The sequence below is a fragment of the Balaenoptera borealis genome (assembly GCF_965194805.1).
Source record: "Balaenoptera borealis genome assembly, chromosome: 1".
Classification (NCBI taxonomy): Eukaryota; Metazoa; Chordata; class Mammalia; order Artiodactyla; family Balaenopteridae; genus Balaenoptera; species Balaenoptera borealis.
The window spans coordinates 77,016,730-77,036,134 of record NC_138860.1 but is presented as its reverse complement, the minus strand read 5'-3'; the positions used below and the strand labels follow the sequence as shown (position 1 = coordinate 77,036,134).

General features: G+C 53.9%; 3 protein-coding genes across 13 annotated transcripts; 2 read left to right on the top strand and 1 right to left on the bottom strand.

The window, feature by feature from the left end:
* The first annotated feature begins 36 nt into the window (after nucleotides 1-36).
* Nucleotides 37-7,409, top strand: USP21 (ubiquitin specific peptidase 21). 5 transcript variants are annotated; one of them, XM_082405836.1, is made up of 13 exons: nucleotides 37-752; nucleotides 1,533-2,153; nucleotides 2,943-3,002; nucleotides 3,161-3,281; nucleotides 3,505-3,616; nucleotides 3,796-3,951; nucleotides 4,458-4,522; nucleotides 4,779-4,882; nucleotides 5,065-5,151; nucleotides 5,442-5,520; nucleotides 5,751-5,858; nucleotides 5,965-6,079; nucleotides 6,320-7,409. In XM_082405836.1, the coding sequence occupies exons 2-13, from the start codon at nucleotides 1,554-1,556 to the stop codon at nucleotides 6,408-6,410; spliced, it is 1,698 nt and encodes a 565-aa protein (XP_082261962.1). In that variant the 5' UTR covers nucleotides 37-752; nucleotides 1,533-1,553; the 3' UTR covers nucleotides 6,411-7,409. The 5 variants fall into 5 exon arrangements, with proteins under 5 accessions (XP_082261962.1, XP_082261964.1, XP_082261966.1 ...); XM_082405838.1 differs by having other exon boundaries at nucleotides 37-1,245; XM_082405840.1 differs by having other exon boundaries at nucleotides 37-1,249; nucleotides 1,533-1,892.
* A 78-nt stretch (nucleotides 7,410-7,487) lies between these two features.
* On the top strand, nucleotides 7,488-11,305 carry PPOX (protoporphyrinogen oxidase). Of its 6 annotated transcripts, none has more exons than XM_082406040.1 (13): nucleotides 7,488-7,757; nucleotides 7,930-8,024; nucleotides 8,171-8,305; nucleotides 8,439-8,554; nucleotides 8,737-8,869; nucleotides 9,174-9,318; nucleotides 9,428-9,618; nucleotides 10,047-10,107; nucleotides 10,291-10,409; nucleotides 10,487-10,597; nucleotides 10,697-10,846; nucleotides 10,960-11,002; nucleotides 11,087-11,305. In XM_082406040.1, the coding sequence occupies exons 2-13, from the start codon at nucleotides 7,938-7,940 to the stop codon at nucleotides 11,227-11,229; spliced, it is 1,434 nt and encodes a 477-aa protein (XP_082262166.1). In that variant the 5' UTR covers nucleotides 7,488-7,757; nucleotides 7,930-7,937; the 3' UTR covers nucleotides 11,230-11,305. The 6 variants fall into 6 exon arrangements, with proteins under 6 accessions (XP_082262166.1, XP_082262167.1, XP_082262168.1 ...); XM_082406041.1 differs by having other exon boundaries at nucleotides 10,678-10,846; XM_082406042.1 differs by lacking the exon at nucleotides 8,737-8,869 and having other exon boundaries at nucleotides 9,161-9,318.
* Nucleotides 11,306-11,398: 93 nt separating this feature from the next.
* B4GALT3 (beta-1,4-galactosyltransferase 3) lies at nucleotides 11,399-17,880 on the bottom strand. Of its 2 annotated transcripts, XM_082406308.1 has the most exons (8): nucleotides 17,761-17,880; nucleotides 16,789-16,934; nucleotides 15,803-16,077; nucleotides 15,036-15,271; nucleotides 13,887-14,077; nucleotides 13,655-13,777; nucleotides 12,304-12,408; nucleotides 11,399-12,169 (listed from the first exon to the last, which is right to left on the bottom strand). In XM_082406308.1, exons 3-8 carry the CDS (start codon nucleotides 16,062-16,064, stop codon nucleotides 11,896-11,898), a joined length of 1,191 nt encoding a protein of 396 aa, XP_082262434.1. In that variant the 5' UTR covers nucleotides 16,065-16,077; nucleotides 16,789-16,934; nucleotides 17,761-17,880; the 3' UTR covers nucleotides 11,399-11,895. The 2 variants fall into 2 exon arrangements, with proteins under 2 accessions (XP_082262434.1, XP_082262435.1); XM_082406309.1 differs by lacking the exons at nucleotides 16,789-16,934; nucleotides 17,761-17,880 and having other exon boundaries at nucleotides 15,803-16,100.
* Nucleotides 17,881-19,405: the final 1,525 nt, after the last annotated feature.

Below are 19,405 nucleotides of genomic sequence, written 5' to 3'. Positions count from 1 at the left end.
CCCAAGGCACATGTACAACTATACTAGTTCGGGAGGGAAGGGGAAATGGAGGATGCTCTGGTCTGGAGCTGGGGAATGAAAGGAAATCCTGACTGCTCTCCCTGCTGCTGAGATCTGCTTTTGTCCTTTAGCAGGGAGCCTACTGCTTTGGCCTGCAAGATGCTTGACGACTGGTTTTGCAGGGCCAGTATGCCCTGCCCTCCAGGGATCTTCCCAACCCTATGTGGATACTTCACTGGTCTGTGGGCTGGACCCAGGCCCTGCATTCGCACCCCTGCTCCCTGGGAAGGATCCGTGCTGCAAGCCGGGGGGCTATACTACGATTGTCAGATCTATATCCTTTAGAGCCACGGGGTGGGGCGATGGGACTCTACTTTAGGGACTTGCTTTGGAGCGATGGTTTAAAGACAATTCTTGCCAAAGCTGGGAACTGGCGGTCCTAAAGTTGGCTGTGTTTCCATGGTGTCGGCGGCGGAGCCGAGGGGGCGGGTTCACGCAAGCGCCGAGGAAGACGGTGGGTGGAGTCTGAGTGTGGGTGCGCAGGCGCCCTGAGAGACAGTGAAGCCGGCGGCCGGTGGCCGGGCGGGACCAACAAAGATGGCGGCGGCCCCTGCGGTGGGAGAGATCTGGGCACTAGCTGCGGCTAAAGCTGCAGCCGGGCCCGCAGGGGCGCTGCACGAGGGTAGTAGGGGGTGGCCCTGAGCTGGGGCCTGGCCCCGGCTGGCCTCCCCCGCCGCCTCACCCGGGGACAGGTACGGTCCGGGGCGTTATGGCGTGGGGGTGCCGAGGGAAGACTGTTCCAGACCCGAGAGATCGCCCACCCCAAAGGCAGAGACGCTGGGGGCCCGGCAGGCCTGCGAGAACTGGGCTGGAGGGACCAGCATCCATGGATCGTGTAGAATATGCCGCTGGACCCCGTAGCCAATCAGCAGCCTCGGCCTTTCTGCCCTCGAGGGGGGCGGACCCGGTTGAAACCTCCTGTGGTGGGAGACGTGCAGAGATTAGGGGTCAGGGAGTTAGTTCGTCCTCCCTCCCCGCCACAGCCCCTGAGCCCCGACACCACTTTGGAGCTCAGAGGTGGGGGAGGGAGTGATTCGCAAGTAACCTTTTTAGTGTGCTTCATTTGCAGCCAGGAGGGGCAGGGGTTTGAGAATGGAATGCTGTCCTTGGGGCTATTATACTTGCATCCACACCGCTATTTGACCAGAGGTCCCAAGTGACCCAGAGCACATCCCACTTGACTAGGCAGGTATGGGGGAACCTTCCTGAGCACCTAGATTATAAAGACAGCCAAGATAGGAACTATCTATCATTGGCTCTCCAGTAAAGCAGTATTCTGTAGGAAGGGCGTGAGGAATGTAGAAAGAGTTAAAGCCCTGCCTGCTATCATTCATTCATTCATTTACTCAATGGCTACTAAGTGTTTACTTTGTACCAAACACTATAGGCACTGGGGATACAATGATTGATATGGCAGCCTAGGTTCCCACCTCCCTCCATATTCAAACGCTGATCGTCTCTTCTCCTCCCAGGTCCAGCCTGTGGTGTCCACAATGCCCCAGGCTTCTGAGCACCGCCTGGGACGGACCCGAGAGCCACCTCTTAATGTCCAGCACCGAGTGGGATCCAAGCTACCATTTGCTCCCAGGGCCCGGAGCAAGGAGCGCCGAAACCCAGCCCCTGGGCCGAACCCTATGTTACGACCTCTGCCTCCTAGGCCAGCTCCCCCTGAGGAACGGCTCAAGAAACTGGAGCTGGGACGGGGACGGACCTCAGGCCCTCGTCCCAGAGGCCCGCTTCGGGCAGATCATGGAGTTCCCCTGCCTGGCTCACCACCCCCAACTGTGGCTCTGCCTCTCCCATCAAGGACCAACCTAGCTCGTTCCAAGTCTGTGAGCAGTGGGGACTTGCGTCCAATGGGGATTGCCTTGGGAGGGCACCGTGGCACTGGAGAGCTAGGGGCTGCACTGAGCCGCTTGGCTCTCCGGCCTGAGCCACCCACTTTGAGACGTAGCACCTCTCTCCGCCGCCTTGGGGGCTTTCCTGGGCCACCCACCTTGCTCAGCATACGGACAGAGCCCCCTACTTCCCATGGCTCCTTCCACGTGATATCTGCCCGGCCCTCTGAACCTTTCTACTCCAATGACAAGATGGTGAGGACTTGCCAGCACACGCCTTCCATGCCCATGTTCCTCCATGACTCCAGCTTTCTTGCCATCATATGGCTTTCCTTTCCCCTTTTTGCCAAGTTCCTTTTTCACCCCTTCATTTCAGTGGTTTGGACTTGCCTCTCCCTTATTTAAGTATCCTTAAGCCTCATAGACCCTTTGCAGGGTTGTCTGTGACTGCCCAGAATGGTGTGCCATTTCAGTCCCCAAGGAATAAACCATTTGGAATTCTTTGGGTCCCCAGGCCCTTACCTTCCCTTGCTGTACCTTCTCTCCTAGGATGCTGCCTAGGCCTAATTAATCTCTGGAGCTGAAGAGGGGCGGGCTCAGAACATCTGAGCTCGTGTGGTTGCCCGTTTCCCGAGCTAAGTGAGCTAGGCTGATTGCAGTTGGAGCCGTCAGGAGAGGGTGCAGGAAGGGGCCACGGGTGCAGGAGGGGGCCTTGGGGGTAGCAAGGTGGGGGTGGGGAGCAGCTGGGCAACCATGCCAGTGCTTGGGGAGTTGCCCCAGGAGCTGCATCGCCGGCTAGCTGGGCAGAGGAGTAAGTGGGGAACAGGTGGGACAGCCATGGCTGAGTCCGTGGTACACTCAGCTGTGATAGGCTTACTGCTCATGGCCATTGAGGTAGGGAGACCCTAATACCCAGTGACGGAAAAAGTGTAGAGTTTGGGGGTGAAGGATGGGGTGGGGAAGGCAGTGGGCAGCATGCTGTCGAAAGGTTAAAGTGCCAGGTGGGATATATGGGAACGTGCTGACTGTACTCTGACCTTCCAGGCTCATCACACACTGCTTCTGGGCTCTGGTCATGTTGGCCTCCGAAACCTGGGGAACACGGTGAGAGCCATTCTCCTGTCTTTCCTAACAGGAATGTGAACTGGTGTTGGGGGCAGGCATGGGGAGGGAAACTTGGGAAAGGACAGCACTGCAGTTCTCTTAAGGCTTCCTAGGCACTGGTCTGGGGAGGTAATGGCACTGTCTTTACTGCTCCCCAGTGCTTCCTGAATGCTGTGCTACAGTGTTTGAGCAGCACTCGGCCTCTTCGGGACTTCTGTCTGCGAAGGGACTTCCGGCAAGAGGTGCCCGGAGGGGGCCGAGCCCAAGAGCTCACTGAAGGTGGGGCAACAACTCCTGCTCCCTTCTTTCAAGTCCTCTTTTCCCCAAACCCTTGTAGGTCCACCTGCCAGTGCCAGTGGCCCCAACCCTGAGAGCTGGCAGTTGTATCTGTTTTTCCCAGTGCCTGATTTCCTAGAGGTTGTTTTCCACCCTCTAAGCCTCCTCTTGCTTCCCTCTTCTACTCATTAACCGTTGTTTCCCTTCCCCACTCCCACCCTAATAGCCTTTGCAGATGTGATTGGTGCCCTGTGGCACCCTGACTCCTGCGAAGCTGTGAATCCTACTCGATTCCGAGCTGTCTTCCAGAAATACGTTCCTTCCTTCTCTGGATACAGGTGGGAGAGCTGGAGGGTCTGGGATTTCTCTCTGGCCTTGTCTGGGGGTAGGGCCAAGCAGCATCATTCTGAGCCTTGAGACACTCTTCATCCAGGAAGTGGGGACAGATGTCTGGGCAGGGGTTAGTGACTGTGGACTAGGCAGGGGTCAGTTGCCCATGTTCTTTGTCTGACTGCAGCCAGCAGGATGCCCAAGAGTTTCTGAAGCTCCTCATGGAGCGGCTACACCTCGAAATCAACCGACGAGGCCGCCGGGCTCCGCCAGTCCTGGCCAATAGTCCAGCTCCCTCCCAACCCCGCCGTGGAGGGGCTCTGCTAGAAGAACCTGAGTTAAGGTAAGGTTGCCCCCCTCCTTTTTCTCCGCAGTAGTTTATCAGCAGCATTCATCCTTCACAGAAGTGAGCTAGTCAAGATTGAGGATGTAGGGTCCAAGGAAGTACTTAGCTCAGAAAATGGTTTGAGAAGCAGTGCAGAAGTAGGAAGAAGGCAGGAGGAGGAGGGAGGCTGAGGGGCACAGATGGAGGCAGAAGATAGTGCTATGGCTGTCACTGTATTGACAGAGGAGGGGATAATTAATTTACAAGGTACCTAAGGGGTCTGAAGCCAGGTGGAGGAAGATGGCATGTTCTTCCCTTGTCAACATTGCTTTCTTTTCCTCTCACCTTGGATTTCCCCGGAAAGTCCTCTGAAGCTTTACTCCTTCGTCTCTTTCTTGAAATTTAGAGAAGGAGCTGGGGTATGGGTGGGGTACAGGGCTCTGTGGATCATTTCAGTGGTGTCGGGGGTGCCCAGTGTTCCTGCTGTCTCATGGGTGCTCCCCACTTCCCTTGATCTGTCCTAGCGATGACGACCGAGCCAACCTAATGTGGAAGCGTTACCTGGAGCGAGAGGACAGCAAGATTGTGGGTATGGAACGAGACAAAGTGATGGGGAAAGATAGTGTGCAGGGGGTGCGGGCTTGGCAGAAAAAAATCCATCCTCTCCAGGGGTGTGGGAATAAGGCTAGATGACGAAAATGTGGAGAAGTTGTGAGGGGTTTGTGAGGAGTGTCGGTGGTGGGAAAGGAAGGGTCAGGCAAACGGGTGGGAAGAGATGGGAATCCAAGAAAGCATCTCAGGCATCCTACAATGACTGTTTCTCCTGCCCCTTTGCTTCTATCTAGACCTGTTTGTGGGCCAGTTGAAAAGTTGTCTCAAGTGCCAGGCCTGTGGGTATCGCTCCACGACCTTCGAGGTTTTTTGTGACCTGTCCCTGCCCATCCCCAAGGTGGGATTCCAGAAGATTCCAGGGGTGGATGGGACATGGGTTCTGTGACCCAACCCTACCCACCCCCAGTGTGGGAGGGAACCCTGTGGGTCTCTGGAGCAGAAATGAAGCTTGGATTAATCGAGAAGAGTTGGAAAAGGAAATTCAGAACATGCTGACCCTTCACTCCCCTTTCCCCCCAGAAAGGATTTGCCGGGGGCAAGGTGTCTCTGCGGGATTGTTTCAGCCTTTTCACCAAGGAAGAAGAGCTAGAATCGGAGAATGCCCCAGTATGTGTGGGTTCACAAGGGATATAGTATGGGTGGGAGACCTGGGGGGGGGGGCTCCATATGGGTAAAAGGGGTTGCATGATGCCTTAGTATGAAGAATAACACTTATATGTCTGGGTTTGTGTAGGAGTTTCAGATATGTCCTGGGATTCCCAGGGCAAAGGGCAGTGGCCCAGAGGATACAGAAGTAATAGGGAGCATAGTAAATTTGTCTGTGAGTCAGGGTGTCAGAAAAGCCAACTGAGGTGAGGAGCACGTTAACCTTATAATATTATTTGACATTTACTCAGGTGTGTGACCAATGTCGGCAGAAAACACGAAGTACCAAAAAGTTGACAGTACAAAGATTCCCCCGAATCCTCGTGCTCCGTATCCTAATGTTCAAATTCTTATTTCTCCCATTCATTCTTTTTCCTCATTCCTCATGTTTGCAGAGGCTGGACATTTGGGAATTCAGTTTTCCTTAGGAAAAGCCTGCCACTCCACCTTTCCCTACCAAGCTCCCCATGTGTGTTCAGGGAGGGGAGTGGACAACATTCAATTCCTCAGCCCCCCTCAGAGGCACTCTGCCTCCCAAATTCTCCTTAACCAGAGCTTAGATCTTAATCGATTTTCCGCCTCCCGAGGCTCCATCAAGAAAAGTTCAGTAGGTGTAGACTTCCCGCTGCAGCGACTGAGCCTAGGGGACTTTGCCAGTGACAAAGCCGGTGAGTCTTGTAGGGAAGGTCCTGAGGAGCTCCCATGAAGGGGAGGGAGAGAGTGGGAGTGGGGCACAGCTCTGACTATAGATTTTGGTCATCTCTAACCCCGAAGGAAGCCCCGTATATCAGCTGTATGCCCTTTGCAACCACTCGGGCAGTGTCCACTATGGCCACTACACAGCCCTGTGCCGGTGCCAGACTGGTTGGCATGTCTACAATGACTCTCGGTGAGAATAGCCTCCTATTCAACTCCTGCCCCATTCCCGCTGCAGCCCTGATACCTTTCCCTAATACGAAGCCCCAGGAGAGCACAGTGCCTGGTAAAAGGTGGGCGGTGAGTGGGTGTGTGTGTGGGTATGGGGGCGTCTTTCCTGATCACTACCGGGATGCTGTGAGGTTGATCATGTGGGGAGGGGGGGAATATGCAGGAATGATCACACCTCCTTCCCCATCTCCCTTCTTCCTAGTGTCTCCCCTGTCAGTGAAAACCAGGTGGCATCCAGTGAGGGCTACGTGCTGTTCTACCAACTGATGCAGGAGCCACCCCGGTGCCTGTGACATCCCCTTTAAGCCCTGGCACCTGTGAAACCCTTTCAACACCCTCAAGCCCCCAGGCTCCCCATTTACCTCAGAGACGTCTATTTTTGTGTCTTTTTAATCGGGGAGGGGGGAGGGGGTGGTTTTACCTCCCATTATTTTTTTTATTAAAAAATATCCTTCCACCTGGAGGCTCCCGTCTCCCAGCCCCATGTACAGAGCTCCCCAGGCCCCTGCCCGTGTACAGCCCCCAGACCCTCTACAGTCTCACTTTTTTTTGTAAATAAATTTATTAAGAAAAAATGATGTCCTTATTTGTATTTGTGCTTAAGGGCGGGTGGAGATACAGAACTAGGCCGAATTGGAGTCTTCCTGGGACTCAGTTCCCTCTCTGAACAGATGGGGGCGCGCTCAAAGCCGTGGGGGTGGGAGTGGGGATAGAGGGGCCGGACCAGGACACATTGATGCCAAGGTTTGACCACGCAGTGGTGGTTTATATTGGGAGGAAAAGGGAAGGCGAGCTTGAGACTCGTGAAGCTGTAGGGAAGCCTGGAGCTAGAGTGCAGGCACTGGGTAGACGGGTTTTGCCGGCGTAGGGGGCTGCCCCCTCGAGAGCGAGGTGCCCAAGGACCCCTGTTGATAAACACGGTACGTTGCCGGGCCGCCCTAACTCCCGTAGGTCCAGGCTGTTGCTAACATCAAGGAGCTGTTTATGGAGCCACCTCCCCACGGACCAGCCTCCAGTGTCCCTATCTACTCTCCCTACAACCAAAGCTCATGAGGCCCTCCCTCCAGGGTTCTCAGCCTAGCTGGGCCTGGGAAGCTCGAGCTGGGGAATGCTAACCAGCACGCAGCTCTCGCCGCTCCAGCCTTGAGGGGAAGTCAGTGATGGATATAGCTGCTCTCTCCAACCTGGCATCGAACCGGTTAACTAACCAACAGCTCCACAGAGCAGCCTTCTACAGGGGCCAACCCTACGCCTTTGCGGGAGGAGGAGCCGCTGCCGGTTCAGTGTTTTCATTGGTGAGTGTGATCGGGGCCTTTCAGGACCCACCAATCCAGGAGCAGGAAGGTAAGGTCAGGCGTGTGCCGCGAGAATAGAGTGGACGGAGAGTCGGAGAGACCGAAAAACTGGGGTGGGGGGGTGGTGGAGGCAGCGGACTGAAACTCTAGGCCTAGTGGGGGCGGGCGGGAGGGAAAGCGCTTCAGAAGACAGGCGGCAGGTCGGAGCCCAGAGCCCTGCGCTAGCAGATAGCGTGGGTGTGGCCCTTATCCACCTCCCAGCCCCCGCACCCGGGACGCCGGCGGCGTGATGTGTTGAGACCTCTGTCTCCTCCTTTCCCCTCATTTTTCTCGTTCCTCTCGTGGGTGAGTCCTAGGCCCTGGGCGGGGACCTCACAGTTCCACCACCCCATCCGCGGGCTCTGCCTTAGTTTCCCCTAAAGCAGCGAATGGCCGGGGGTGGAGCGCGGAACCCGCAGGTCTTCTGGAGAGCAGGGTGCTTCTGGTCAGCCTGTCCGTATCGCCTCCACACCCGCAGGCTTCACCATGGGCCGGACCGTGGTCGTGCTGGGCGGAGGGATCAGCGGCTTGGCCGCTAGTTACCACCTGAGCCGGGCCCCTTGTCCCCCCAAGGTGAGTGCCCCCCGCTCCGTGCCAGAGGGAGCCTCCTTTAATACTCTCCCATTTCCAGCAAGAGGGAATGCGCCGCCCCATTCCCCTCCTGACCCTTTACGCCGCGGCCGCGGCTATAGGCTGCAGTGTCTCCCTCTTGTCCCCAGGTGGTCTTGGTGGAGGGCAGCGAGCGCCTGGGAGGCTGGATCCGCTCGGTACGAGGCCCAGATGGTGCTGTCTTTGAACTTGGACCTCGAGGAATTCGGCCGGCGGGAGTCCTGGGAGCCCGGACCCTGCTCATGGTGAGGGGCTTGTGGAATGCCTAGGAGAGGTTGTGGAGGGACCTTCACTAGAGAATAGAGTGAAGGGGAGCAAGTAGATTTGGTGGTCAGTCCTTTCCTTAGTTTATGCTCTTTCTGAGGACGTGTGGAGCAGGTTTCCGAGCTTGGCTTGGACTCAGAAGTGTTGCCTGTCCGGGGAGACCATGCAGCTGCCCAGAACAGGTTCCTGTATGTAGGTGGCGCCCTGCACGCCCTGCCCTCTGGCATCAGGTAATGCTACCACCTCCTTACTGCCATTCTTCTCCTCTGCCTCCATCCTCACATCCCTTCCATTTCCTCATCTTCCAGTTTGTCAGCCCTCCCAGCAAAAGGGGCCAAATGAATGGAAATGACCCCCTGGAGCTGGGGGGTTAAATCAGAGCTCCCTCTTCACTGTGCCTTCCTCCATGCAGGGGGCTACTCCGCCCTTCACCTCCCTTCTCCAAACCTCTGTTTTGGGCTGGGCTGAAGGAGTTGACTACGCCCCGGGGCAAAGACCCTGATGAGACTGTGCACAGTTTCGCCGAGCGCCGCCTTGGTCCTGAGGTAACACCGCCCAGAAGCCCCCAAATCCCGTCCCTCCTAAACCAGCTGCAGATCCCCGTACTCGCACCTCCCAGTAGGGCCTTTTCTGTATCATCTGAAAATGCCCTCTTCTCTTCATACCCAGTAGCCCCCCAAACTCAGTGTTGGGGGTGAATGCCTTCACTTCCTTTCCATCCTTCTGTAATAGTGAGACTGCTTTCCAACCAAACCCCACCCCACCTCACCCCTATTCTCTGCCAAGCAGGGACAGTGGAAATTAGTGCAGCTTATTCCTTGGCCTCTCAATCCCAGTCTCACCCTTAAGGTGGCGTCTCTAGCCATGGACAGTCTTTGCCGTGGAGTGTTTGCAGGCAACAGCCGTGAGCTCAGCATGAGGTCCTGCTTTCCCAGTCTCTTCCAAGCTGAGCAAACCCATCGTTCCATATTACTGGGGCTGCTGCTGGGGGCAGGTGAGGGGGGCGTTGGTTCAAGGGTTGAAGATATTAAGGACTGCCAGAGTGAAGGACTGGAAGCAAGGGGTGCTATTTTAATGATTCTTCTCTGCTTCCTCCTCTGCAGGGCAGGGCCCACAGCCAGACTCAGCACTTATTCGCCAGGCTCGGGCTGAGCGCTGGAGCCAGTGGTCACTCCGTGGAGGGCTGGAGACATTGCCTCAGGCCCTTAACACCCACCTGACTAGTAGGGGTGTCAGTGTTCTCAGAGGCCAGCCAGTCTGTGGGCTCAGCCTCCAAGCAGAAGGGTGCTGGAAGGTAGGAGAGCCCCCTGGAGTGTAATGAACCTGTCTGTTAGAGTTTCCAACTTTGTCTAAATGCTTTAGCCAGCAGGACTGGAGTTTCTCCTTGTTCTGCTGTCCTAGAAGCTATTTAAATATGGGCTACTCCACATTCCTAGGCCTTATTTGGGGACCTTCCTCCAAGACCTGTTTGATCCAAACCTGTGGATAGAATATATATAAGTGGCTCCCAGCTAGGGGAAAGAACCCCTGAGCTCCACTAAACATTTCAGAGTGGCCCACTGGCTTTTGTCTGGCCCACTTCCTGGAGTAATGGGGGGATGATTTTTGTGCTGACGACTTAGTCTCTTCATCCTGAGTCAGCACCCAGTCTCTCTCCTGCCTGGGAAACTAAGGCAAAATTCCCATGACCTCTGTGTCTTTTAAATGTTTTCTTCCTCTCAGGTGTCTCTAGGGGACAGCAACCTGGAGGCTGACCACATTATTAGTGCCATTCCAGCTTCAGGTAATGTGGTAGTCACCCTCCCCTTCTCCAGCCAGGTTGAGGCAACGTAGCTTCTTTCTGGGCCAACAGGAGCATGCCATGCCCCTGAACTGGTCAACCCTGTGGGAGTCTAAGCCCAAGGAGGGTTGGTAAAATTGTAGTGTGAATGCCTCCTGAGGCAGGCCTCTGCCTGCTCTCCTCCAGTGCTCAGCAAGCTGCTCCCTGCCGAGGCTGCACCTCTGGCTCGTGCTCTGAGTACCATCACTGCTGTGTCTGTGGCTGTGGTGAATCTGCAGTACCGAGGAGCTCGTCTGCCTGTCCAGGTGTGACACAGAAGAAGGGGAGACGTGGGCTCAACTGGAACTCTTCCCTCCTGACCCAGTCTCTTCCTTTTCTCCAGGGATTTGGACATCTGGTGCCATCCTCAGAAGACCCAGGCATCCTGGGAATCGTGTATGACTCAGTTGCTTTCCCTGAGCAGGATGGGAGCCCCCCTGGCCTCAGAGTGACTGTGAGAGAAGGCAGCTTTGCTTAGTGGGGGTTTCCCAAGGGCTCCTCTGTGCCCCAGTGTAGTAAGGCCAGGCTGGTCAGTGCCGTATTCCCTCCTTAGGTGATGTTGGGAGGTTCCTGGTTACAGACATTAGAAGCCAGGGGCAGTGTCTTATCTCAGGAGCTGTTCCAAAAGGAGGCAGAGAAAGCAGCTGCCACTCAGTTAGGACTGAAGGAGCCACCAAGTCACTGCTTGGTCCATCTACACAAGGTAAACACTCCTCAGCTACCCACTGGAGGCAGGGACTGGTACATTTGTCATTGTCTACCCAGGCCTGGGACATCAGTAATAATCTTTCCCTGTATCCCCTCTTCTCTCCCCAGAACTGTATCCCCCAGTATACTTTAGGCCACTGGCAAAAATTGGGTAAGTTGGGAAAGCAGCTGGGCTGAGAAAGAGCCATGAAAATAGACCCCTAGCTGTAACATTCCTTTTATCTTTTCCTCCCAGAGTCAGCTACCCAATTCCTGGCTGCTCAGAAGCTGCCTTTGACTCTGGCTGGAGCCTCGTACGAGGGGGTTGCTGTCAATGATTGTATAGAGAGTGGGCGCCAGGCAGCAGCCCGTGTCCTGGGCACAGAACCTAACAGTTGATCCTCAAACCTCACTTCTTCCTGCCTCTGCTGACAGGGACTCTCTCACCCATGAAAATAAAAGTTGCTGGAGCTTGGCTTGGTCTGGCTGTTCTGTCTCCTGTGGGCGTGGGTGGGGTGGGTGAGCAAAGGTAGTAGGTAAAGGGTGCTTAGGATACAGAAAGCAGGAGCAGAGGCAAGACAAAGTCCTTTATTAGAAAATATATCAAAATCCCAGCCCCCTGAGCAAGGTCCAGAAGAGGGAGCTACTCCAACACTGGCAGAAAGTACCCTGGGAGGGGCTTCCTTCAAACACACTTCCTGGGAACCATAAATAGAATAAATATTCACAGAGGTCCCGGGAAAAGTCAGATCACTCTTCTCTCCATGGAAGAGGAAGGGATTTGGGGTCCAGCCCTGCTCTTACCCCGTGGGCAGGGGCCACCTAGGAGTCATCACAGAAAATCATGACATCAAGGATTCACAGTCATAAGCCCTGGCTGGTGACCCTAGAAAGAGGGACCCCCCAGGGCTAGAGGAGCCCAGCTCCAGTCCAGCAGTGAGGAGAGGCCCCTGCCCCCAGCACGGCAGTAGAGTTCATTTCCCCCACATCCCCTCTAAGAGCAGTGAGGAGCTGAGGGTGGGGAGAATACAACTCTTCGGATTCAGTTTCATGATTAAGGAGGAGTCAGTGTGAACCATGGGGAGCTGTGTGGTTGGCAGCAGGCAGAGGGTCGGGCCCGGCTGGGGGCCGGCGCTGCAGCATCTCCTGACGGAAGGCCTGGGAGGAACCAGGTGGGTAACGGGGACCAGAGGGAGTCTGAGGACCCCGAGGGTCAGTTCCAATGTCTGCTGTGATGTTGGTATAGAGAGGGCCCAGCTCTCGAGCCAGCAATCGGTATGTCAGTGAGTTCATCCCATCTTGAGTCCAGGAATTCCGGGTTCGGACCAGGAGGTCAAATCTGAGGATTAGAGATTGGAGACTTAAGACCTGGAAAGGAACAGCCAGGAATCTAGGAAGCTTCAGGAACTGCCTGGCTAGGGTGCAGAATCTTGAGGATCCAGTAATAATCCCCAGGCGGCCCTCCCATCCTACCTGTGGGGATTTTCCTCATTGCCCTTATCTCCTCGGTGCTTCACCATCTTATAGTGTCCCACAGATGTGGGGGGCCGAGAGATCTTCATCCCAGCCAGGCGTACCCTATGGGAAAAGTGAGGGCAACGTGGAGGGTCCAGAGCGGAAGAAAGCTGCTGACAGGTGAGCAAGAAGAGCTAAGGCTAGCAAGGACGGAATTGCACGTTTCTTTACACAAAGAACAGCTATTACTAACTAGGCAAAAAAAGTGCCAAGTACTGGAAGGGGAGAGAAAGTCAAACAGAAAGAAGGAAATGGCTGAAGAGAATGTAAAAGCTTGGATGTATCCAGATCCTCAGGGCCTACTGCCAGGCACCCTGGGGGCTTTAAACAATTGGCAGAGGTAGATTTGCACCTCCCACCTTTGTTTCCTAAACGGCTCCCAGGAGCTGCCCTTGCAGTCTGGAAAGGAGGCTCCCAGGAGCTGCCCTTGCAGTCTGGAAAGGACCGGGAGAGGAGCCATTTTCTCAAAAAGGGAGGACAAGACTGGGAGTCACAGACCCAAGCTCAGCAGTTCTTATTTAGATGAGTAGCTGAGCTGCCTCAGCTCTGCCACACCCCCTACCCCCCACCCACATTAAGAAAAGAGTGGAACCAAGTCATCAGGACCTGGAAAGAAACAAACTCCCACTCTGACACACAGAAGCAAGAAGTGAAGATAGCCTGGGAAGGTACTGAAAGAATACATACATTTAGAAATTGCTGGGTGCTTTACAAACATACAGAAGACAAGAATTCATAGAGATGTCATCCCAGAGGACAAAGGGGGAGGAGAAGCAATGGGTCCAGCATATCAAGCCCAAATAGTCAAATGACAGATAGGAAATTGGGTCAGCTGAGGCTGAAGGTCAAAATGTTTCACATGCTAAAAATAAGTTGGCATCATGCCAATGGCACAGGCCTTTTTTAAAAAAAAAAAAAAAGTGGTTCTGGGCTATGTGGAGCTGAGCCTCTCCTCTCCCAGCCCTGAAAGGAAGTGTGGTTTGGATGCAACCCTAGCAGAGGCAGGACTAAACTGTCTCTAGGCCCCTTTCCAGCTCTGGAATCCCGTGATACTATAGCCTACTGATCTTATCTTCTCTCCCAGGAACAGTACTAACCAGATCTAAGAGACTGAAGGATAACAGAATGGGGAGCAGCATGCAAAGCCTGACCTGGGTAGACCGGACTGAAAAGACTAAGGGAGAGGAATGGGCACAGTGCAGGACCAGGGAGCTAAAAATTAGTGGTAAAGGGCTATGGCTAGGGGTGGTCTCAGAGGACAGTGATCCAGGCTGGGGTCAGGGAGGGAGGTGGTGGCAGGAAGTCTGACCTGGTAGCAATGTCATCATCCTCACCACCCCAGCCCCAGTATTCATTGGGGAAGCCATTCATCTTCAGATACTGGTCGGGAGTGAGCGCCGAGACCCCTCCAAAGTACTGGGGGTACGGGAGGCTGGGGAGAGAAAGATCCTTGGATTCCACAAGTCTTCTGGGGGGGCCATCCCTCCTTCTTCCACCGGGTGGTGGAATTCCTGCTTCCAGTACCCTCTCATGCCCTCTACCTGTATCCAAACTTGTTCATGGCAACAGCAACATGCCGGGGTCCTCGGTGGTCGCACACATACAGATTGTGGTCATTCTCCGGCAAGAGGTCCACATCATGCAAGAACAAGCAGTCCCATTCTTCATCACGCAGGGCCTCCCGCACCCCAACATTCAGCAGCTTTGCCCTGTTAAATGTTCCATTTCCAGCCTGGAAGATAATGGCGGAGGACCAAACTAGGTCTATAGGTAGCATGGAGAAGAAGCATAAAAGTGAAAAGAGGGAAATCAAAGTGGGATATGGGACAAGGAAAATGAAGAGAAAGACAACTTCTTTGTTTTTTCATTCAACAAAAAATTTTTTGAGCATCAGTATGTGCCTGACACTTACATGCTGCTATTTAGCATTTAATCCCGACAACAAACAAACCATGTGGAACAGGTGGTATATTAGTTATCACTCTTTGCCTCATTTTAGCAGGTTGGGTATCTTGCTCAAGGTCACATATGGAACAAGTGGCAGAACCCAGAATTTTAGCCCAAATCTATCCACTTCCAAATTCAAGAACGGAAAAATCATGGAAGATTATAGGACAGTGGGAATATCCTTAAGGAGAAGTATGGGACTAACACGTTGGCAGAGCAGTGCCAGCTGCTGCTTTCTTTTTATATATATATATATGTGTGTGTGTGTGTGTGTGTATATATATATATTTTTTTTTTGGGGGGGGGCTGCATTAGGTCTTTGTTGCTGCATGCAGGCTTTCTCTAGTTGCGACGAGCGGGGGCTACTCTTTGTTGCGGTGGCTTCTCTTGTTGCGGAGCACGGGCTCTAGGCGCGCAGGCTCAGTAGTTGTGGCTCGTGGGCTCTAGAGTGCAGGCTCAGTAGTTGTGGCACACGGGCTTAGCTGCTCTGTGGCATGTGGGATCTTCCCGGACAGGGCTCGAACCTGTGTCCCCTGCACTGGCAGGCGGATTCTTAACCACTGCGCCACCAGGGAAGCCCCCTGCTTTCTCACATTCAACAGTCTGACCCTCTTTTTTTTTTTTTTTTTTTGTCTGACCCTCTTAAAATTATTTCAGGGATCCATTATATGAGAGTGGAGTGGAATTTGTTTGAGGCTTCCTTATAAGAAAGAAAATCAGAGGGGTATGGGAATTGGGGGTACCTGATGGATGACATAGATGCCATAAGCAAGCTGCTGGCGCTGCAGGAACGGGTGCAGGTGGTAGAGCAGCAGGCGCAGGTGGTGCTCCCGGGCGCGATGGGGCACAATGATGGCTGTTCGGGACCGGGGCTCACACCCTGCAGGGCGGTACCGGCCCCCCGGTTCCACCCGGGGATTCCTCTCCACAATCTCTGCCAGTGACGGCACTGGGCTAAAGGACACGGACACGGGACCCACTGTTGGGAGGGAATGGCAAGGTCAGGGATTAGAAGGGCAAGAAGAACTGTCCCTGGCAGTCTGATTCTGGGGCTCAGCTCCCCCAAGGTCTTGCTCAGAAATCTCACAAAACCTTGAGTTCCCCATCACTGGGACAGCTTTGCAAAGTCTGGAAGGTGAAGGCTCCTTATCTAGCCTACCTTCTTATTTAAGGGTTCCATAACTCTCCCCTGCCTCACAAGGTTAGAAGCTTACAGTTAGGGGATGGAGAGAACAGATGGACTTCCAACTAACTCACTACACTAGGAGTGGTCTACAAAAGAAGCACGTCCTAGCCCGAGGCAAGAAGAGCCCATAAATGGGTTGTGGCTCAACCCAAGAGCCCAGTCGAAACTCCAAATTTAGAGTCCATTCTATCTCAACCTCAGCCTCCCTTCCAGTTACGTGACCCTCCTGTTCTAAGACCCACTCCTGCCATCCTATGCCTGTCCAAGGCTCCCTGTCCCCACACCTTGGCCTTGCCTTCACTTCTGCCTTCCTTCTGCACTCACCTAAGAGAGGAGATCGTTCTGGACAGTAGGGCAGACCTTGAGGAGCTGGGGGGCCCCCTGGGGCAACAGGGGCCCCAGGCAGGTGACTGAGGTTACTGTAGACATCATGAGGATGAGAGTAGTCAAATGTCGGCTCCTGCTCTCGGCCAAATAGAGCGCTGAGGCTTCGGAAGCCCCCCAGTGACAGGTACATCATGACAGCCAGCTGGGAGCCCACAAGCAGGGCCAGAGTGCAGGGTCGCTCCAGCAGCCTCCGCAGCATCCTGGGGTGTAGTCTGGAGACGGAGAGAGGAGAGTGCTGGGGCAGGCAGGAAGAGAGCAAGCCAGCAGAAAGAGATCATTGGGCAGGGATGAAGGTGGTGCCAGGGGTAAAGAGGAAAAGAACAAAGTCACAGAAGGGAGCACACAGATGTATGGAAAGAAATAGAATGCTACCACTGGCGCAGTGGTTAAGAATCCACCGGCCAATGCAGGGGACACGGGTTCGATCCCTGGTCCGGGAAGATCCCACATGCCACGGAGCAACTAAGCCTGTGTGCCACAACTACTGAGCCCGCGTGCCGCAACTACTGAAGCCCACGCGCCTAGAGCCCGTGCTCCACAATGAGCGAAGCCACTGCAATGAGAAGCCCGCACACTGCAACGAAGAGTAGCCCCCGCTCGCCGCAACTAGAGAAAGCCCGCATGCAGCAACGAAGACCCAACGCAGCCAAAAATAAATAATAAATAAAATAAAAATTTAAAAAAACCCCCCAAAACAAGAAAACGTTACCTTTAAAAAAAAAAAAAAGAATGCTACCACTAGCAGACCTACCACCTGTCACTTCCAGCCCAAGTTTCACTCTCCTCCACCCCTCCCTCAAACCACTCCTATCACCTACTATCAGTCCCCAAGAATGCTTACATCATTCATGTCCCAAGGCCATTTCAGAGCATTCTCTGGAGAACCTCCCTTCCAATTTTAGAGGGGGTAGAGATAGACTCACCTAGGTTCAAGCTGTCTTCTTCAGGATCATGGGGACTCCACGGGGTCCCGGGGGAGCAGAGATGTGAGGCATTATAAAAAATTGGAAATGTCACAGAGGACAGAGAAAGGCTCCATCCAGCACTCCAACAGCAATCTTAGGACCGGCTGAAACAGAAGTGGTCAAGGATAGCCAGCCACCCGCAGAGGGGCAGAGACGAGGATCAGGGTGAAGCCGGTTTCCCAGCTGGGGAAGGGAGGGAAAGTGGTTGGAGAGAAAAGGGGTGGAGCAGCAGATGCTAGGTCCCTGGCCTCTCCCCCATAACCCTCTAGTGTGTCAGATTTACTCTGTACTTAACCATCCTCCACCCCAGCAGGACCAACCTGTTTGGAGAGTGGGGACTGGGAAGCTATTGGAGATCTTACTTTCGCCAGGGGGGAAGGCAGTCTTAACAGGACTGTGGAGTGGCCTCAAGAGAACCCAGGGAGGCGGAGGAAACTGGCTCCTCTCCGTTCTTCACGTTTCTGGGAGCTAGCTCCGCAGGTGCAGGGAGCGTGACCACCTGGGAGCTGCATGCAAACAACCTCGGAGCGCGGCGGGGAATAGGATGGGGGTAGCATCCCCTACCTTTTTCTACCTTTCCCCGGTCCTATCGGAGGTGGGGATCAGGGGTTATTGGTGAAATGAGATAGGGAGAGGGAGGGCTGGGCAGAACCTGTCAGAGGTACCTGGGCTAGCTCACCTAGAGGGGCGTGGTCAGCGCTCTGCAGGGGGTTACAGCCCAGTTCTTTCGGAGCACCCTCATCCCACCCCAATCTCCTCCTCCGTTTGCTCTACCTTGCGATGTGAGCCCACCGGCCTCTGTCCATACTTGCACTTACGTCCCCCTCCCTGCTCAAGGCTGTCTCCAGCCTTTACCCAAAACTTCTCACCTTCCCAATTTCCCGAACCTTTCTCCCGTGCCTCTCACCCCACCAGCCCCAGACCACACACCTGACCTTCTGCAGCCAGTCGTCACCATCACCCAGACAGCCGAACAGGAACCGCTGCCGCCATCTTGGAAGCGGGAGCTGCGGGGGCGGGGCCTCGCGTCACGGGGCGGGGCCTCGGGTGGAGCCGCCCTGGCCCCGCGAAGCGCAGGGTGTGAGCACCGCGCGGCCTGTGGGGCACGGGTGAAGCTACCGCGCAGGCTGCTAGGGGCTCGATCCCTCGGGAGAAGGCGCGGGGGCTCATCCCCACCGGACCGACTTCCAGCGGGATTCCACCCCCCACCCCCGACCCCTCACACTTGTGAAAACAGCAAGTCAAACCGGGACCTTTCTCGGGGCCAAGACGTACTGAGAGGCCGGTGCGTCGGAAGACCTCACTCTCGCCCCAAGTTGACCTGAGCCCCTTTCCGAGTGTGTCAGTGGCGCCCCCTTTAACCTAGTGCCACTTATTATCAAAATTATTTCTTGCTCAGGGTACATCGTTGCAGACTGCTCTGGCACATTTTTGTATCCCCAAGGTATCCCGCAGGCCTTGAAATAGAAACGGTTAATAAGACAAGGAAACGTTGAGTGTGGAGGGAAGGGCAGCGTCCGCTTTAATGGAAAAATGTGTTTCCCCAGATGTAAGAGTAAGATGGACGCTTCATTAATATGCAATATGTTTTATCTTGTGGCTTCTACTACCCCCTTAGCATACTGTGCTCCTTACAAGCAGATCATCACACTGAGGAAACTTAAATAACTCGCAGTGTCTGCCTCAAAAAGCTCATTTTCTTTTGTGCGGGGTCGGGGTGGGGATGGAGGGGGGCAGGGTAGTTGTACACAATATAGTGTGATAAATATGATAGCCTAAAAATTGCACCTCATTCACAAGTTGAAGTTTGGGAAAGGTTTCGCAGAAGTGATGGCTAATGGGAAGCCTGAAGGACTTTTCTATAGCATGTCCTTCTGTTTCATAAGATTCCGTCTCCATGGAGCTATTTTACAATTCTGTGTAGGTTAACTGATCCACATGCAAATTCTGTCCTGTCTGAGAGAGTTTCAATTAACCCCCGACTCCCCTCCCCCCCGCATTGTGGGAAAAACAAAACAAAACAAAACAATTTTGCCTCTCATTTTCATATTTCTGTATTTCTGTTCTGTAAATGTCTGTTCCTTAGATTTTTTGTTTTTTTTAACTAGTTATAACATCTGGTTTCCTTATGAGTTAAATAAATCTTTAACAGGTGTTCATTTTTATACGTGTATTGACAAAAACTCTCTCCTTGACCAAATTTTAGACAGGCTCCCTTGAGCCCTCTTTTCTAATAGGCCTCATCCCTGGGCCTGTAGCCGTTTTTAGCAAGAATCCTGCTAAGTCAGTTTAGCAAGAATCCCCTCACCCTTAATTTCTGATCACCCTGGCCTGCCTTTAGCAAGAATTCTAAGTTGGTTGAGCAAGAGTCTCCTTACTCTTGATGTAATTTTCCATCTACTGACTCATTCTGCTTATTGGCTATAACTATCCACCTGTCCTTAACTGTATTCAGAGTTGAACCCAATCTCTCTCTGATTGGGATAGCCTTGTCACCTATTGCAGTAGTCCTGAATAAAGTCTTTCTTACCATTTTAACAAGTGTCAGAATAATTTTTTCTTTAACAGTGTGAGA

Coding starts and splice junctions, on each gene's coding strand:
- USP21 (XM_082405836.1), top strand. CDS start 1,554: ATGCCCCAGGCTTCTGAGCACCGCCTGGGACGGACCCGAGAGCCACCT. Junction 3,952..4,457: donor CTAGAAGAACCTGAGTTAAG/GTAAGGTTGCCC, acceptor GATCTGTCCTAG/CGATGACGACCGAGCCAACC. Junction 5,152..5,441: donor TAGAATCGGAGAATGCCCCA/GTATGTGTGGGT, acceptor ACATTTACTCAG/GTGTGTGACCAATGTCGGCA.
- PPOX (XM_082406040.1), top strand. CDS start 7,938: ATGGGCCGGACCGTGGTCGTGCTGGGCGGAGGGATCAGCGGCTTGGCC. Junction 9,619..10,046: donor AAGCAGAAGGGTGCTGGAAG/GTAGGAGAGCCC, acceptor TCTTCCTCTCAG/GTGTCTCTAGGGGACAGCAA. Junction 11,003..11,086: donor AGGCCACTGGCAAAAATTGG/GTAAGTTGGGAA, acceptor TTTTCCTCCCAG/AGTCAGCTACCCAATTCCTG.
- B4GALT3 (XM_082406308.1), bottom strand. CDS start 16,064: ATGCTGCGGAGGCTGCTGGAGCGACCCTGCACTCTGGCCCTGCTTGTG. Junction 15,272..15,802: donor AGAACGATCTCCTCTCTTAG/GTGAGTGCAGAA, acceptor CCCTCCCAACAG/TGGGTCCCGTGTCCGTGTCC. Junction 12,409..13,654: donor GATGATGACATTGCTACCAG/GTCAGACTTCCT, acceptor CTTTTCCCATAG/GGTACGCCTGGCTGGGATGA.